We start from the raw sequence: 20,093 nt of genomic DNA, 5'->3' as shown, positions 1-20,093 counted from the left end.
GTCGCCTGTTTCAACAAAACATAATCCATCCTATTTCCAATTACGAAAGTATAGAAAGATCAGTTTCATAAATGTTGAATGACGTAGACTAAAATACTACACGAAATTTATACTGTCGATTAAAATTGTTGATTGTAATTGACAGTTATCTTAACCACCTTTAATGTAAGCATATAGGCTCGTTGCTAGCAACCCATTAGATTCATATGTGTGTTAAGTCCAGATAGTTGAGTATTATCTGTCTTTGGAAAGCTGTGCTCTACAGCTTACAATTAGAGCCAAACAAACCAATAAGAATGTGTTGTCCTGCTGACATCAAGTGGCCACAGTAATAACTGCATGACTCCAGAGAGCAATGACTTCCCCTGGGTGTGCCAGGGACATCTGTAGCCTCAAATCTGTGTCCTTTTTGTAAAATGAAATGAATGTTGATGTGAAATCTTAACCCCAACTTCAAAATTGAATAAACTAAAATATTGATAAAACATATTGAATGTTGAAAGTGAAACATTTTACTGTTCAACAGGTTGTAAAAAAAGTCAGGACAGAGGCAACAAAAGACTGGAAAAGTGGTACTAAAAAGAAAAAGCTGGAGGCACATGTTACAACTAATTAGGTTAATTGGCAAAAGGATATTAACATGATTGGGTTTAAAAAGAGCACAGTAGGGAGGTAAAGTCTCTCACAAGTAACTACAGTCAGAGGCTCAGCAATCTGCAAAAAAAAATGCATAAATATTCTAGAATAATGTACTGCAACATGAAATAATGTAGACTTTGAATATTCCATCATCCATAATGCATGATATCCTCAAAAGATTTAAAGAGTCTGGAGACATCTCTGTGTGCAATGGACATGGCCAAAAATCAATATAAGATGTCTGTGGTCTTCAGGCCCTTCAGGCACTGCATTAAAAACAGACACGATGACATGAAATCACTGCATGAGCTCAGAAATACTTCCAGTTTGTGTGGCAAGTCATTGTCTGAGAACACAGTTCAACGTTACATACACACATGCAGGTTAAAGCTCTGTTATGCAAATGAGAAGCCATATGTGAGCATGATCCAGACATGCTGTCATCTTCTCTGGGCCAAAGGTCATTTAAAAGAGACTGAGGCAAAGTGGAAAACTGTTCTGTGGTCAGACTAATAGAAATTCAAAATTATATTTATAGGTCATGGACATCGCATACTCTGGACTGAAGACAGGAGGGACCATCTGGCTTGTTATCAGTTTGCTTGTTAGTTGAGCTGTCATCTCAGTTCAAAAGCCTGCATCTCTGATGGTTTGGGGTGCATTGTGACTACGGAACTGGCAATTTACCAACAGGTTTTAGAGCAACATGTGCTCGCATCCAGATTGTTTTTTTTTTTTCAGTGAAGGTCTTGCATTTTTCAGCAAAACAAAGCAAAGCCGAACACTGCAACTATTACAACAGTGTTGCTTCATAGCAGAAGAGTCCAGACTGCAGTCCAGATCTTTCACCAACTGAAAACATTGTCACATCATATAATTCAAAATATGACAAAGAAGTCTCCGATCTCTTGAGCAGCTTGAATCCTATGTCAGACAAGAATGGGACAACATTCCTTTCTCAAAGGTCCAGCAACTGGGCTCCTCAGTTCCCAGATGTTCACAGACTGTTAAATTATGTAAATTACATTTTACACAGTGTCCCAATCTTTTTGGACTTGGGATTTTAATTACTCGACTCCAATGATCCAGATATTTTAGAAGTGCTTACATTCATATCAGCATTAAAGCTGGGTTAACATTAACAATAGAACTGTTATCTCTTCCTAGGCAAAATAATTCTTTATATGGACGGAGGCATCTGCTTGTCAATTGGTGCTGGTGATCCCCTAACATGGGCACTAACATGATTAGACATAAATAGCTCCTGTCCCAATACACTTTGTAACTAGATATGACCATGTGAATAGTCAACATACTGCAAACAAGAGCCACTACAGAATGCACAGATGGATCAAAATTTACAGCAGGCCGCTCAACTTCATGAAAAAGTGTCTCGTTATAGAGGTCAACGGTCACATTACAGGCCTCCTTTGAGGTTTGTTTTTTATTTCTGTCTGCACAGCATGACAGAGAGGGAAAAGTGTGGGCTGCTGTGAAATCTGGAAAAAAGAAAAAAAAACAGCAAAGATAGAAGATAGAAGAAAAATACTAAAACAAATATTAATTATTCTGCAACACAACTTTTATGACAAAACACAGAATCACTGCAGAACAAGGTAACATCTGCATGAGAATCGGCCATGTCCTCACTGTTGATACAGTAAGCAAATTAAAACTGGTTTCAGGGAAAATGACATCACAGAAAAATGCAACTTGTTTATTACATAAACAAACATTCCAAGCAGCCCTTTCATGGGGAACCATTCCAGGGACATGAGAAGGGAATAAAAAGTCCTGAGGATATTTTAGACATACAGAAATTTATACAGTGTGCACATTATAGCATGTACGCAGTCTGGATCTGGTGTATTGTGTCAAAAGTAGGATTTCTCTACCAGAACTATGTGCAAAACTGTGTTGACTCGTGTGTATCTTCTCCTTTGTTTACATTTGCTGCCCAGGTAAACAATATCACCATCTCAGAGAGAACATTTTTATCCTGACTGTGGCAAGAGATGAGATTTATTCAGAAACAAACACAGAGTTCAAGCGTCAAGCAGCCAAATGAGAAATGCTCTTTTGGCCCTCTTGAGAAATTCTAAGTAATTTGGAGAAATTTACACTCAAGAATTCAGTACACAAAGGGCATTAAAAGTTTGTCACAAACTGTATTTACAACGATGCAAGAGATGATAGAAAAAAAAATATTCTGAAAATTTAGATGCGGTGTTTGACTAAATCTTGCAAAGTCGTCCCAATGTTTTCATCAGTTGCTTCCATTTCAGCTGGCAGTTTTCCACAGATTGTCATGGAGTCAAAGAGACATACAAAATGAGCACCCCGGGAACATCAGATTCACTCCACTCCTTTCATAAACTCCAAGAATTCTGGAACAAATAAGAAAACGTTTGTTGGCAAATAATTGAGCCTCAAGTCTACTACTATGAAACTGTATGATGTCCTGAATGACACCAAAAGATTTGAGGAGTTCTTGCTCTCAATAACATTTTCACCATTTATCTTCAGTGTTTTTAATCAGTTTAAACTCCCTACCATCGTAGTCAATTTTGCCATCATTGTTCTTGTCCCCGTCTTTCATCAGTTCCTCGATGTCATCCTCGGTGATTGCCTCTCCTGTAGATTCCAGCATCATTTTCAGCTCATCCAGGTCGATGTAACCATCAGCGTTTCTGCACAGCCACAGAAGTAAAACATGTTTTTTCACATAGGGAACTTCAACTAAACTTTACAGGAGGCGTTTGGAAAGCGGGTGTGTTTGTATGTGACATGTGCATGATCATATCAGGAGTTTGTGTCTGGGAGCATCCCTGTAGGGAAGGAAAGGCAAGTTTGCTCTTTGATGTGCAGACGAGGTGTGTGCCTTACATGGTAGTGGGTGTTAGAAATACTCTGAACTGTCAGAAAGGATTAAGGAGCAAACTACATGCTGCACTCCGCAGAGCTACTTGGCATTTTGTCAGAACACATAATTGCACACGGGGAGCATACTTTGCCAGAGTCACACCGAAGACAATTTTCGATATGAGATTTGGGTAGTTTTGACACGATAGCATCCTCTTGATAAAGAAAGATTTGACTAGTCTGGCAGTAGGTTTAGTATAGAATTGTGTTAACTGTTCTTAATGCATTTATTTTTCTGAAACAGGAAAAAGATGCCCCCACGACCCTGAATTTCACAAAGCAGGTGTAGAAAATGGATGGAGGGATGGATGGATAACGAGTTGAAAGGCAGCTGGGTTTCAACATGAAATTTACTTGTCAAACATCCGAAACAGCTCAGCCAGTTCTTCCTCTGTCTTCCCTTTGCTGTCATCCTTCATGCATCTCACCATCATGACCAAGAACTCATCAAAGTCCACCGTGCCGCTCCCTGCACACACACAATGCACCTCATCACATTCTGTTCCTGGAAGTTCATATCATCTAACCAGTGCAAACTCTTCTTTAAGGCCCTGTCTGTACATCACATAAACAGCATTTTATAAAGAAATGGTGGAATGTGCAAGAAAAAACTTTTTTTTGATCATTCATTATTTTTATTTTAATTATTTTAACAAGGAAACCTGTGATTCATATGGTCAAAACGATAAATTTTGAGTCTTTAAATGTCTCCATCTATAATTTATCTGACAACACGACTCACTGTATCGTCCACACTGAAACTTTTTTTCATCATTATATCACATGGAAAATTCGAGATGACATGTGCGTCATCTGATACACATTTCCCTTTAACCCAGCCTGACACATCCTGTTGTCTTTAAGACCCTTCACCACATTTGACATTAAGTTCAGAGGGGTTTGACTGACGATTGTCTACACAACATGACGGACCTGGTAGCTGACCCACGGGCATAGAGAGGTCAACAGCAACCAGTCATTCAGTTTAAGTCACTGCAGCACAGTGGTGATTTGATTTACCATCTTCGTCCACCTCGTCAATCATCTCCTGCAGCTCCTCCGGTGTGGGGTTCTGCCCGAGCATCCTCATCACCTTCCCCAGCTCCTTAGTACTGATGCAACCGTCCTCTGCATCTTGCACGAAGATGTCAAATGCGGCCTTAAACTCTGAACACCAGAACAGCGCGCACACACACACACACACACAAAGAAAGAAATTCTATTAGGGGATGAGGTGTTAGCAACATTACCTTAAGTTACATCTGACGGCACTTTTTTTTAAGTGGGTTTAATGCTCAACGTAAGAAGCAGATATTTATGGGGAAGAAATGATTAAATGAACAGATTACGCACCATTTTTCTGTTCGTCTGTCAGCTGCTCAACCTGTCAAAGGTGAAACGGTTCAGAGTGTGAGCACTTTTCAAATTCTGCCCAAAGCTTTTTTAGTTGAAATTGAATGAGTTATGTTTATCAGCTCCCGAAAAGTAATTCTTCAAAAATGATTTCAGAGGAAAGAGTTTTGTATTGATATTAGTGCAAGCCATCAAGAAATAGAAAGTGTCAAATCAGCCTCTAGGACAGATTATCTTCATACTGGGCCACCCCCTGGCAAAAGACAGTGTGTTAGAGCCAAAAAAGAGTTAAAAATAAACACGGGAGGATCAGGAACCACAGATAAAGGACACAATATGCAGTGCTTCAAATTAGCATAGCTGTGGATCTGGCCCAACAATGGCACAGTAATCCTGGAAAAGCTACCACGAATTAGAGAGGGAGACAGCTGCTTATGTAAAACTTATCGTCTGTCAACCACGATAAAATAGATACACACATAAACACACACTTCCCTGGTGATGACATATGAAAAAAATCCATCTAAACAAACATACGTGATATACATTCCTATGTGCTGTCTCAGTCGGACTGCTCACTTGGCGTGTGAGTGGACAGGACAGCCAGCTGACTGTCCAGGCAGAGTGGGACGGATAGCAGCACAGCTCTCAGGCTCACAGATAATGCTGGAATTCAGCCATAGGGGGGCTTTATCTAAACCTGAGGCCCTTCTCTGGCACCAGAGAACCACAAACGAAGGAGTGTCAGAGCAACTGGCCAAAATTAGTCATGTGAAGTGGGACCGTTCCATTTGAAGTCATGAATGAAGCAGCAGGCTGCAGACCAGGGACGTGTCCTGTCAGTGACCTCATGAGTGTCTCCCGAGAGGTCTGATAGGGTTGACAACCTGCAGGCGTATATGGTTTTGAGGCTCTTTTGACATCAGCTGGTGATGGAGGTGACGTGCTGTGCAGGCCACATCAAGAGTCAGTGTCACGTCAGTGTGCCCCAGGGCAGCTGTGGCTACAATCCAGTAGTCTGCCACCATCAGCATAGCACTTTGAGATTCCGTATGAAATGAAAAGTGCTTTACAAATGTAATTGATTATTATTATTATTATAAGAGGGATTTATCAACCATTCAAGCAGTGTCAGATGGGGAACTTTATAAAACAACCAAATAAGAGATGCACGAGTGCCAATACCTTCAGTATTATAGCCATTTCAATTTTACTGAATCAAATCACAGTCCTAGATTGTAAACCACTGACTGTCCCTCTAAGTTGGAATGTTAAGAGTGAGAGTTTGTTAACCAAAACAACACTTTATTAGCAGATCATATGTCAGTTTTGGTGAGCATCCAACCACACCAAACCAAACCAAATCAATTCGCTTCTTCAGGAGCCAACTGCACCCCGTACACCATATAATTTGAGTTAGAGAGCTTACCGCTGCCTTGTAGATGTCGTTCATGCTGGAGGCTCGTGTGCTGCCTGTCTGACAGTGTCCTGGCACAAAGGAAGGATGTCCTGTCCAGCTCAGAGCAGGACTCTGGCCTCATCCTGGGAGGGTTTTATAGCTGGAGCCTGGCAGTGTCTGTCCCTCCCTGGGCAGAGTAGCCTCCCCTCTGTTTGTGCCTCAAACGTGTGTCCACAAATGTGTGTAGGTGTGTGCGTGTCGTTTAGCCAATCTGTCACAATCATCTGGCTCAGATAAAAAAAAAAAAAAAAAAAGTGGCAGCTCTCAGGGGGCATACTTTGGAATGGAATGAAGTTGGGGGTAGGGGAGGGCATGCATGGTGAGGCCTAATCTCCAGGGAGAGGGTCATAGACACACTCAACATTCCTGTAGACCTGGACCACAGGGCTCAAGAGGTTGTGTGTCTGTGTGAGAGTGTGTGTGAAGCAAGTTACACTATCTGCAGAGAAAAAGACAGAAAAAGAAGTAAATCTAAAGTCTATATTTATCCAAATGACAAAAGAAAAATTATCATTATTATCACTTACCTCCCGGAAGTTGTGAGATTTCCTCCTCAATCTAAATGCAAATGACAGAGTTTTCTTCCTTTTTTGACTTTTATGTTAATGTACATCACAGTTTGTTCTCTGAAAAGAAAAGAATACGTTTGCCGAAAGATTTAGAAGTTGTTTTGCCTGTATGACTCTATCACTTAAGGCCTTTTATTTTACCAACATTTCAGATGGGTTCCCCTGGTAAACACATGTCGATATATTATGCGGATGATTTTATGCATCTTCAGGGCTAGGCATTTATACACATGTCTAACTTCTTTTATCCTCGCTTTCATCTTTAACACAGATAAACAGTCAGCAGAGGGTGCTGTTCACTACATATCAACTAAATGAAATCGTTGCACAAGGCTGCCTCCGAATATCCAATTCATCAATAGTGGGGTAGGTGAGAAATCTGGGTCAAACAAACCAAACACTTGAAGACATTTAAATTGAATCATACCCGGTGCAGGGCTCTGCTGTTTTTTAAAAAAAATTTGGTATTTTTATTTTTCTCTTTTGCTTTGAAAGAAGACCATCTCATTCACTTGACGGTGTGATTTACACACACACGTTCACACACGTGCTCCCGGAAAAAAAAAAAAAGCCTCCACGCACACACATGCACAGAGAGCACGCTGTGGCAGGCATTCTAAGTGACGAGTGATCATGCTGCTTTATAATGGGATGCTAATGGGGACTGGCACAGCTTACAAGGATCACACAGCCACTGAGAGGGAGAGAGCAGGAGCTCACACCGAATAACATACATGTCCCACTCTCACACCGACAAAAGACACAGGTCTTCCGACGAAGAGCCTACATCAGTGCATGTCAGTCACATGCACAAGTTTGAGCTTCCATGGAAAACTACAGGCGGTGGGGTGAAAAGGTGGGGGGCACGAGGCAAAAAAAAAAAAAAAAGAAAGATAAATTTGGGTCATTTGTCAAAATTTCACACTCAGGACACACTGCGCTGCGTTGCACGCTGCTTGTGGAATCCAAGACAGAAATTAATTCGTCATCAATGGCATCGAATCAATCAACTGCAACTCGAAGCATACTGATGAGTCTACATGGTCAGCCAGACAAATTCATTTGGAACGCTGACTGCAGTCTGGTCGGTGAGCAGCTATGTTGGGGGGGGGGCAAGTTCACACGTGCACTCCAACACACACATGACGTAGAGCCAAAACACTGGCGCGCACATCAAAGAAAGCATATGGAGGGCTGTTTCATTGGAGCCCTCCACCAATTTCCTCTAACTGAAGGAAGGCTGACGAAAGAGCCAGCCATCTCCTCCACACAGCGCAATCAGACAGCGCATCTCAAATCCACAATTCACACCGCTTTTTGAGGGGTTGCCATAGAAACTCTGCTGGGTAGTAGCGGGCAGAAAATGAGAGGATATGAGCGGGGCTATTTCCCCCCCTTCCACACCCCTCTCACTGCCTCACTGCCACCACATTTTGTCCTCAGAGTGACTGTATTATTTTCCGTTTTTTACTTTCTGTATTTGCCCCCGTCCACGATGCAAACACACGCGAGGCAGCCTGTCACAATTAGGGCTGGCAACTGTCATTTGTGCACATGAGCCAATTCACACGTATATTCCCTGGCTCACAGAAACGGTGGAAAGCAGTTCTGACAGTGCATTTGTATTTGCATTTAACCTGCTCATGGAACATGTTTCGAAGTTGTACAAGCATGCATGTTGTGCTTGTGAATCCTAGCACCCGCCTGGATCCCCGACATCAACCAAAATCTTTGAATGCAGAAAATATTATAGAATTTGAGAGTGCAGTATGTCAGAATGTGCGAGCTCTGAATCAGCTGGGCTACATTCGTGTAGATCTACTACTATACACTGCACACATCATGCCAATTTAAATACTCGTGTGATATAATGATTGGTTTGACGTGCGGCTGAGCTTGTAACTCGCATGTTCTCTTCTCCTCCCCTCTGTGTCCTCACCTCCTTGATTGCTCCGAGGAGGGGAGCTGAGCTTGTCAGCCACTTTCTTTCTGTGTTCCTTCCTTCCTCCCTTCCTCTCTCTGTCCAGTCCCTTCTTTCTGTGCACCCTTTCATTAATGACCAACCTGTCAGCAGCTCCTGTTGTGGGAGGCTGGATACTCTGCATGTCACTGAATGATATGTTCACTTTTCACTATGACAGAATCTCTGCCACTCCAGTGAGTCTTTTAGCAGAACTTTGGTTTCTCATAAGTGGGTCCGTCTAACCCAAATTTAGGGTTTTGCCTTTAGAGACCAGAGAAAGGGATGTCTTCACTTTGTGTCACTGGGCTCCTCTCTGGAACTCTTTGTGCTTATACGCAGTTCCTTAAATCAGAGCTCTAATGAGCCAGTGGTCATATTAGCTCCAGCCCATATACAGCCACGCACAAACTTTCTGCAACGTTTTCCAGTCCACTGGACCACCAAGTCGCCTCCCACCCGCCCCATCCAAACCTTGTCCCAACCTCGTCTATAATGGCTTATGAGAATTTTTTTTTTTTTCTGTCCTATATATGGCACACGAGGTTCCCTTCCACGTGAGAAATTGCATTTCTGCTATACGTGGCAACGAGAAGAGCAGTCAAGATTTTGCTTTGAGATTAATGATCGAATAGGTTTTTATCTGGCAAAATGTCAAGTAAAGTAGGCCTGTTATTTGTCAAGAGAAATATAATCATCTCCAATTTTTTTTTCTTTGTTTGCTCAGTTTGGCAAACTACCCATCCAAATGATTATTTCCACACACTGATATGAAAACAATGTTAGGAACACAAAAGGTTTGTAAAAAAAAAAAAATATCAAAAATTCTATTTTGCAGATATTGCATTTACATTAGCAGCAATCTATAGAGACTGAGTTTCTTTGAGTTCCAATGACCCTTTTAACAGAAACCTGGGAACACAGATTTCGATTTTTTTTGATGCTGTTGGTGAACTGAATTTAGGCTCCTTTCACCTTATTCATTCCTCTTACCTTAGCGACTTGGTCACATTGACATGTCGTTGCTGGACACCTTTATCTTTAGTACTGTTATAATCCTGACTTTAAAAAAAAAAATTATATCATATATAATATGATTCAGATTTCAGAAAATGTATGAATTTGTGAAAATAAGATCATGGTTCCAATAATCTTTCTTACACATTCTGATTATTTCTTTCATAACCACTTGTTATGCCACACATCATTTTGTTATTGTGCTAGTTATATGTCAGCATTTTTCACTTCTATCCAAATACAGGAAGTATTTTCTTGACATTAATAACAATAATGATAATAATTTTCCTGCCATGTCTTTTCTGTTTTCTCTGTAGTTTTGTTTTATCCTGTTTAAGTTTACTGTCTGTATATTTTTTCTTTTTGCTTCATTCTATTTTACTTCATTGCGTAAAGCACTTTGTCACCAAATTTTGAAAAGGGATAAACAAATGAAATTTGTTTTTATTACTTGTGATTTCAGCACAAACAAAAAAAGTCTATGGGATACAACAGGAAACAAGAAACACCTTAACCCTACAGGTTCAGTGTGTAGAGTAATTATGATGCTGAAATCAACACATTTTATTCGGAAATCCTTCACAATAGCTTATGATAAGTGTTTCATGTCTTTTGAAATTTCTCTCCTTGTGCATTTACACTCACACACAAATTCAGACACAGAAGTCTGGTTCATGGGCCCATGGAAACTCTCCATTGACACAATAGATGTTCCAAACCTTAAACATCACAACTTCATGCCCTACCCAAACCCTAACCCCAAATCTAACCATAACCTAATTCTAACTCTAACAACTCTTAAACCTCAAGAATCACTTTCTGCAAAATTGTGGCCCTTGAGTTTGCATTAAGTCCCCATAAGTTGGTGTCCAGTCAGGTTTTGGTCCCCACCATGAGAAAAAAACACAAGTGCACACACAGGCGCATGTATTTTGAATTAGTCAGTGTTGCTGCCTTCACTTCTTCACCTCAAATAGCTTCTCTCTAAAGAGGAATCCAATGGCCCTCAGGGTTTCTGACTCTCAGTGTGAGTTATTCCCAAGTAAAATGAAAAGTGATACACTTTAACATTATTAGATTTCAAAGTTAACTCAGCTGAGAATGAGTTAAGCACGTCACAACTTTTAATCGTCCAAGTCATCTCCATCTTATGATCTTATTGATTACCAGCAATATTTTTAGTGCTAAAGGAACGTTACACTTAAAGTATAGTAAAAATGTAGATTAAATAAGAAATATGAATATTGAGAATTGGAAGAACAGTACTCAGCATTATACTAAGTAGGCCTACAGTGCTGAGTACTGTTTGAGTCTTCAACAGATTTTCACCAATAATGGTGGAACAGGTCAGATTCTCTGTGTGTTTCTTTGTGAATAAAGCAGAAGAAGACTCCCCGTTTTTGACATTTTAGCAATTCTGATCTGTCTTTAGGTACTTGGACACTTTTTCAAGAAAAGGGACTAAAATCTCTGTATTCAGTTTCAGTATGTCAGGCTGAGAGATATGCCACAACCACAACAAAGAATTGCATGCCCCCTTTTCCCATGACTATCTGCCAAGAGACAAAATAAAGATACTGAAACACAACACAGACGACCTTAACATTATTTATGCAAAGACAAACAACAGGGAGTGATGGAATCTGTCAGAACCTTGATTTATGTTTTGTCTGATCTGTGCATTTCTTGATTTAAGGGAATCTTAATCAGCTATTAAGAAAAAAAAATTTAAATAGAAGAAAGAAAAATAATGCCAATGAATTAAACCTTCAAAAGACTATAATTTGTCTTCTCTGACATGTGGGTCTGGATGAACAGTTTAATTTGTAATACAGTCCCTTAAATTATCTGGTATGAATGCCTTCCTTAGGTTAATTCATAAGATAAATTGGCCTGAAAAATTTGTCAGTTCTGCAGTCAGCCACTGTCTCCCTTTGTATGTCTCACTCCCTTCCTCCTCCATTTTAATGCAAATACTCTCACGCAAAATCTCACAAATGCACGCTAACATATATGCCAGAAAGCCCTCTTGTTTTTCAGTGTCATACAAAGTTGCTGTGAGCTTTGGTTAAAAGACATGGCGGAAAAAAATAAAACACCTATGCATCATTCTGCCTTGCTGAAGCCGAGCCCTGGGCTTGCTAGGCAGCGCTGAAGTGTGCTGTGATTTGACAAGGCCAGTGACGAGAGTCACTGTAAATATCCGCCTGTCATGTGACTCACATTAAAGCCTGAAGGAACCAACAAAAGGTCAATGTTTCTTGATGCCATTGCCAGCAACTAAATTAAGTGACTTCATCACTTGCACATCCATTTGTGCCATTTTACAAGATGAATGTATTGTAGATGTGGCATCACTCGGTTTCTGTACTATTATCATCAGTCACATTTCTCCCATTACATGCAACAATTATATATTCATTATATATTCATGTGGCACAAGCTCATCTTCCATCTCTTGATGTTTTCGTACAAAAGCACACACAAAGGCATGAAACATACAGTCACAACCATAAGGTTGGTCTTCATGCATGTAATGTCGGACACTGACAGTAGTGTGTTAACGCATCTCCATCTTCTCTCATGAAGCTAATTATGATTCATGTCCTTCATCCTAACATTGTTCAAAAGGTTAAATAGGATCACCGAGCCACCTCACACAGTACACTGATGAGATCAACATGAAAAATAACCATTTTTGATGTGTGGCTCTCCTGCGAATGGGTCTCTCTGTCCTACTTTGTTGGGTCTTCTTGATAATGTGTGCGAGTGTATGTGCAAAGTCATCAAAAAGTTACAGTCTACACTGTCTACACGGTCAGGCTACACTGATCAAATGATTTTAGTTTCCTGCTTGTCCCAAAATGTAACATCAGAGCAGACTGTTCAATTTGCCAGTAGGACAAGCAGAGTTGGGAAGGGGAGCTATGGCTAGTGGGTGTTTAAAATCAAAGAAAGAAAGAAAAGAAAAGCTGCTGACAAATGTCTAAAAATGTTATAACTGAATTGCCTCCAGTGGGACATCCGCCGATGGAGCATCTGCCCATGTGTGAAACCACTCATCTCATGATTAACTGAGCAACTTTAAATCCATTTCCAGTCTGCCACTGATCTCTCTGGATAATATGTGGATTTACTTTGTGCAGCTTACAGTGCTAAGGAGAGACATGACAGGTCACAGAGGAAAGAGAATAGACAAACTACTAGCTAAATCAGGTATACAAGACCTGTAAGTTATGGGTCTCGTCCAGGTTCAAAGTTTAGAATGCTTTTCTATGTCCAAAGAACAAATAGGGGAAGCCAACGTCTCAGGTGACTGACAGACAGTACCATAGCGCCAAACGCTCGATTGTATAAGTGTGTAAAAGAAAGCAAAAGTTTGCAAATCCCCTAAACCAAGATTTTATTCCCCAAAAAAACACATAAAGCATATCAAATGCCCTGTAATGTGTTTCATATGAGCTGATCTGACATCTCTCAGTCAGTACGCTTACATTGTAGGAAATTTGATTGTTAGTCCATATAAGGCTGGACTTTTAGTATATAGCACAATCCCATTTCTAAAAACGGTGGGACGCTGTGTAAAGTGTAAATAAAAACAGACTGTAATGGTTTATTAATCTCATAAACCAATATTTTATTCACAGTGGAACACAGAAAACATATCAAGTGTTGAAAGTGAAACATATTTCTATTTCATGAGAAATATTACCTTGAATTTGTTGGCAGCAAAACATCAGACATTTTGGGAAAAGGGCAACAAAAGGCTTAAAAACTGGTACTGATTCATTGGTACTGAAAAGAAACAGCAAGAGGAATATGTTGCAACAATTTGGGTTTGGACTTAAGGACTCAGGTCAGCTAGTCCAGTCCAGAGTCCAGACTAAACATGGAGAAGCAGCATTTAGCTGTTATGCTGCAAACAAGTGGAACAAACTGCCAGTGGAGATTAAACTTTCACCAAATGTAGACATTTTTAAATCCAGGTTAAAAACATTACTTTTCTCATGTGTCTATGCATGAAATCTGCACAATATCTTTTAACTTATCTGGACTGTTGCTTGTTTTTAAATTTATTTTAATTATTTTATTTGTTTCTCTTTATATTATTTTTTGTCTTCCACTCCCTGCTGCAATGCTTTTATTTTATGTAAAGCACTTTGAATTGTTTGTACATGAAATGTGCTATACAAATAAATTTGAATTGATTTAATTGGCAACAGGTCAGTTACATGATAGGGCATAAAAAGAGCAATTTAAAGAGGCAGAGTCTCTCAAGAGTCTCACAGACAAAGATCGGCAGAGCCTTTGTAATCAATCAGCAAAAAAGGAAGAAAAAAGGTGAAAAAAACCTTGTCGACAAATTGTGGGACAATTTTAGATTATTGTTCCTGAACCTAGAATTGCGAAGACATTAAATATTCCACCACCTATAGGAGAAGACATCATTAGATGATTTCGAGAGTCTGGTTTCTGTGCACAAATGGACACAGCTGGAAATCAATATTTCATGGATTTATGAAACAGGGATGATTCTGTCATGAAAACTGCATGGGCTCAGGAACACTTTCAGAAATCATTGTCTGTAAACACAGTTCATTGTGCCTTTCACAAATGCAAGTTAAAGCAGAAACATTGTCCTCTTTCATGGGTCAAAGCCCAATTAAATCCAATTGAGGGAATGAAGAAACCCATTAAGTGGTCAAGCAAATCAAAATCTGAAATTCTTGTTGAAAATAATGGAGGAGAGAGACCACCTGACTTGTTATCAGCACTCAGTTCGAAAGCCTGCATCTCTCATGGCATGGGGGTGCATTAATGTCGATGTAACTGGCAGCTTATTCATCTAGGAAAGCATCATCAGTGCTTAAATGTATATATAGGTTTTAGAGGCAATTTTATTTGTAGAGGACAATTCGTACACAAGGCAATTCAAAGTGTTTTACAGCTACATAAAATCACAAGAAGGCAAATAAAAATCCTTTAAAAAAACATTAAAAATAATCTGTAATTAATTAAATTAAAAGCGAAGAGAGCAGATAAAATACTTTCATTCGTCATATGCACAGTTAAATAGAACTGTTTTCAGCCTGGATTTAAACATTGTCAGAGTTGAGGCCTGTCTCACATCTTCTGGAAGACTGTTCCAGATTTTAGGAGCATAAAATTGAAACGCAGCCTCACCTTGTTTAGTCCTGACTCTGGGCACCAGCAGGTGACCCCTCCCTTAGGTTCTTAGAGCCCGAGTTGGTTAATATGGCTCTAACATGTCAGAGATGTACTTTGGCGCTAGACCATGAAGAGACTTGTACATGAGCAGAGCTGTTTTAAAGTCTATTCTCTGAGCGACAGGAAGCCAGCTCAGAGACCTGAGCACTGAACTAATATGGTCGTATTTCCTGGTCCTAGTCAGGACTCGAGCAGCAGCGTTCTGGATGTACTGCAGCTGTCTTATAGCCCGTTTAGAGCCCAGTGAGCAGGCCGTTACAGCAGTCTAACCTGCTGGAGACAAACGCATGGATCAGTCTTTCTAAGTCTGGTTTAGACACCATTCCTTTTATTCTGGCAATGTTTTATAGATGGTAAAAAGCTGCTGATGTTATTGATTTAATGTGGCTGTTAAAGTTCAGGTCTGAGTCCAATATTACCCCAAGATTTCTAACTTGATACTTAGGTTTTAGAGAGAGAGTCTCAAGGTGACTGATAACACTTTCTCTTTGTTTCTGTGGGCCACAGACAATGGGCCTCATGCAAGAACCGTTCGTACGCACAGATTTGTTCTTAAATCGTCCGTACGAGTGATTTAAGAGAATTTGCGCATTCACCAATCTTTTCGTATTTTATGTTTTCTTTCAGGTACGAACAGAATTTACAAGTGATCCAGACCTGTCGTAGGAGTTTCGTAAAATAGTCCGCTGTTATTCAAATCAAGTTTGCTTGACTAATGGATTGTATATTTAATTACTTTGAAGAAAACAAGTCAAACAGAATAATGATGCTGAAATTATTCTGTTTGACTTGAATTACGCACAAATTGAAGGTTCATTTGAATCTGTATATAACAAGGTCAATGGGAAGCGTAACCAGCGGCTGTCTTGCTACTTTTGGATGCCTTAGTGCGTCAGGCTTTTGGAAGAGACCGTGTGGAGACAGACGAATGGCTGACATCGCGATTAAGATTCCCAAGGACTGTGCTGCTGCATATATGCAGCTTGCTAGAGCCACAACTCCAGAGAAAAACACGCCGATCAAACCCAATTCCATCACACGTCCAGGTCCTCACCACCCTTTGATTTTTGGCCACGGGAACCTTTCAGAGCGAGATTGGAGACAGATCGGGGGTGTCCCAGTCCTCTGTGAGTCGTGCGCTCCCCTTGGTCATCAAAGCTCTCATCAGTTTATCACCCATGGTACATCAGATTCCCATACACCGCTGTCCAACAAGTACAAATTAAGAGGGACTTTCATCCCGTGGCTGGACTCCCAATCATAATCGGAGCAATGCACACATATACGCATCAAAGCACTCGTGCTCCTGTCTTGGAGCGCACTGAGCTGAAGGCCAGGTGGGTGTGTCTCCATACAGCGGGGGTAAACTGCTCTATAGCCCAGAGAAGGCATGCCAGATTTGCACAATATTGCCATGAACGAGGCCCAGGCAGACCAGAAGGTGTGGTGCCAGAAGACCCCCCTCATTAACCCCCCCATCAAAGTGCCATCATGATGAGGCAACAACTGATTGCACGGCTTTAGTTGCAGTCATCGAGCGGCTGGCCAGGGCGAGACGTTTTTTTTTTTTTAAAGCCATTTTCATATCAAACCATTTCTTTTTTATTTCGGTGACATTACGAACTAACGGTGACAATAAACAGCACTCGTAATTGCTTCCCATTTCTTCACTTTAGCAGGTCCCGTAATTCCACTGCTGACACTGCTAAAATGACAGATTTTCCTTTTTGGATCTCTGAAAGCAGAACTTCAATCTCAGAGCCCCTAAAGTTGTTCTTTTTGCGCCTTGATGACATTCTCATGACTCAACACTTCCTGGCACAGCAGAGAGGAAGCACAGCCTTATATGGTGTAATTTTGGACGTGGAGTATGCAAATTTACTATCCTTGGCACGTGCAATTATATACGCACAGGTGGGATTCACCATTTACGCAGGTCGTTTACACACTTTTTCCGAAGATAAGATTGAATCTGACGTGGCGTGTTCGTAAGAGACCTTCTTACGAAAAAAGTAAGAGAAATTTAGAATAAAAATACGAAAATGTTCTTCCATGAGGCCCAATGTATCTATAGGTGTCATGGTCTCTCCCCTGGCTCCTGGTAACAAGCACTTGTGCTTTCAATTAACTCTCACTCTGCTCTGCTCAATTGCTACACCTGCATTCACTCTGCCGTTAACCTCTGTATATCAAGCTCTGGTTTTCAGTTCCACTCTGTCAGACCGTCTGCAAACATGCTCCTGATTCCTGTTCCCTGGCAAAAGAACTCTGACTCCAGTTAACAAACCCGGACCTGCTCTGAAACCCTGCCTGATTTCCAGTCCTTGAAAACCCGACCTGCCTTCTGCCTGAAATCCTCTCTGATCTCCTGCCCCGGTAGTGTTGACCTGCCTTCCACCTACCTACCAGGATTTCTGCATTCCCCTTGACTGTACTGCCTTGGTCATCTTTCCTGTTGTGTGTGTGTGTTCCCCCAGGACTCCCAGCCCTGTGGCGAGTGAGCTCGGACCTACCACCACCACCTACACGAGACGCCGCTCAACCATTGGGGGACACACACACAGGCACCTGGACCATAGCAAAGTGGTTAGCACACCAGCATGCCAAGCCAGCGACCCGGGTTCGATACCAGAGTCAGCCCCAACTCCCTTTCCCCTGAAACCTAAAACTGTTTAACGTGACGCATTTGTGGTCCTCCTCTGTCTGGTTCTGACAATAGGCCAGTGTTCTCCTGCCGTCAGTGACACGTAGATGTGTCATCTGCATAGTTGTGGTAGGACACATTATAGCTGTGTATTAGCTGGCCTAATGGAAGCATGTACAGATTGAACAATAGGGGTCCCAGGATTGACCCCTGGGAACCCCACAGGTCATGTCCATTTGGTCTGAGACACCGTTACCAATTTCAACAAAATCTTTCCTGTCAAGATAGGACTTTAACCAGTTTAAAGCACTTCCAGAGATACCCACCTCTGTAATAATATTGCATGGTCAACTGTGTCAAAGGCACCACTCCGGTCCAGCAGAACTAAGACTGACTTAACTTGCAACTGTGTTCAGGTGGATGTCATTTGTCACCTTAATCAGAGCTGTCTCAGTGCTGTGGTGGGGCCTAAAGCCTGATTGGAAAGTATCAAAAGCATTGTTAGACAGGAGAAAGTCACTAAGTTGTTGGTATACAACTCTTTCTAGGATTTTACCTAAAAATGGCAGGTTTGATATGGGCCTGTAGTTGTTCAGTACTGTGGCATCAAGATTGCTTTTCTTCAGAAGAGGCTTAATGACAGCAGTTTTAAGGCCTTTGGAAATGTTCCAGTCTGGAGTGAGATGTTAACTAGATGAGCGAGTTGTGGTAACAAACTGCTCAGCACAGATATTAGAAATCTAGTGGGCAACTCATCAAGGCAGCATGTTGAGAGCAACATATGCTCCCATCAAGACGACATCCTCTTCAGAGAAGGTGTTGCATATTTCAGAAAGCACATGCTGCATCTCTTACAGCAGCATGGCTTCGGTGCTGGACTGGGCTGCCACAGTCCTGGCTTTTTGGAGTTGGAGCATCATGAAAAGGCAAAATACAACAAAGACCCAGGATGGTTGAGCAGCTAGAATCCTATATGAGACAAGAATAGGGCTATATTCCTTTACCATAGGTCCAGCAACTAGTCTCCACAGTTCTGTTTATGAACCTGAGACATTTACAAACTGTTTCTGGACTATTGTTCAAGAGGATGTTACAGAGTAGTAAACATGGTCCTGCGCCAACTTTTAGAGATGTGTTGCTGTTATTAAACTGAAGATAAGTAAATGTTTTTCATTAAATTGTATGATGTCCTACTTTCAATCTTTCACAAGTTTAAATGTTGTATTGTGAATAAAATATGGTTTTATGATATTTTAAAACCATTGCTGCATTCCCATACAGCATCACAACTATTTTGGGGGTCATATGCAAAGACCCCACAAATCCCCTTCCATGATTCTCCATCAAGTTGCACTGCCATGTCACTAGAAACCCCTGGAAGAGTAAAATAAAACACTGTCTGAGCTTTTTGTTCTTTTCACGGTCATCACAGTCTTAAAGGGATATGACATCCCATATTAGCAATATCATTTATGAACATTGACTTACCCCCTGCTGCGTCCTGTGAGCCGAGTTCCATCCTCGTTTTGGCGTTGACGAAGGTAGTCCGGCTTGTTTGCTAGGGTCACGAAAATAAAGCGTCTTGCTTCTCAAAACAATATGCGTTCAAAAAAGTAATACATTTGCATCACAAAATCGTCCCTCCAGAAAAAGTCAGACCTCCCAATCGCTTGGCGCTATTTTTGCCTCCCTTCATATCAATGCGTCCGTCCACCTAGTGATAGCCGCACCGGTTACTGTGTTTACTGCTCGGAAGCAGGGGACTGCTCGGTCTGCTCTTTGGTCTGCACAGTTTACACAGCCCTTAGTGATACGAAGGTAGAGAGAAATAGCGCCAAGCGATTGTGAGGTCTGACTTTTTCTGGAGGGACGATTTTGTGATGCAAATGTATTACTCTTTTGAACGCATATTGTTTTGAGAAGCAAAACACTTTATTTTCGGGACCCTAGCAAACTAGCCGGACTACCTTCGTCAACGCCAAAACGAGGCTGGAACTCGGCTCACAGGACGCAGCAGGGGGTAAGAAAATGTTCATAAATGATATTGCTAATATGGGATATCATACAGCTTCATGTAAAAAGAGGCGAACTATCCGTTTAAGTTTCTCAATTTTCTTGATGCCGGATGTCAATATATTTCACATATTGAAGTTTTAGTTCAATGAGCATGCTGTTCTTAGCTTGGCTTGGAAATAGTGGGGCCATGCACAAGACAAGACTGAAAATGATGGACCAGCATCATGTTGGTGGATTAGATATACAAGACACAATCTCTAAAGGTTGTGAGTCTATCACAGGGCC

General features: G+C 41.1%; 1 protein-coding gene across 1 annotated transcript; it reads right to left on the bottom strand.

Annotated features, from left to right (window-relative positions):
• Positions 1-2,203: 2,203 nt before the first annotated feature.
• Positions 2,204-6,452, bottom strand: tnnc1a (troponin C type 1a (slow)). Its single transcript, XM_075474881.1, has 6 exons — positions 6,344-6,452; positions 4,915-4,945; positions 4,582-4,728; positions 3,916-4,030; positions 3,193-3,329; positions 2,204-3,026 (listed from the first exon to the last, which is right to left on the bottom strand). The coding sequence occupies exons 1-6, from the start codon at positions 6,365-6,367 to the stop codon at positions 2,995-2,997; spliced, it is 486 nt and encodes a 161-aa protein (XP_075330996.1). The 5' UTR covers positions 6,368-6,452; the 3' UTR covers positions 2,204-2,994.
• Between the last annotated feature and the right edge of the window lie 13,641 nt (positions 6,453-20,093).

The sequence above is a fragment of the Odontesthes bonariensis genome, chromosome 10, assembly GCF_027942865.1.
Source record: "Odontesthes bonariensis isolate fOdoBon6 chromosome 10, fOdoBon6.hap1, whole genome shotgun sequence".
NCBI lineage: Eukaryota > Metazoa > Chordata > Actinopteri > Atheriniformes > Atherinopsidae > Odontesthes > Odontesthes bonariensis.
Note: the sequence above shows the minus strand (reverse complement) of the source record. Positions and strands in the feature narration are given on the sequence as shown.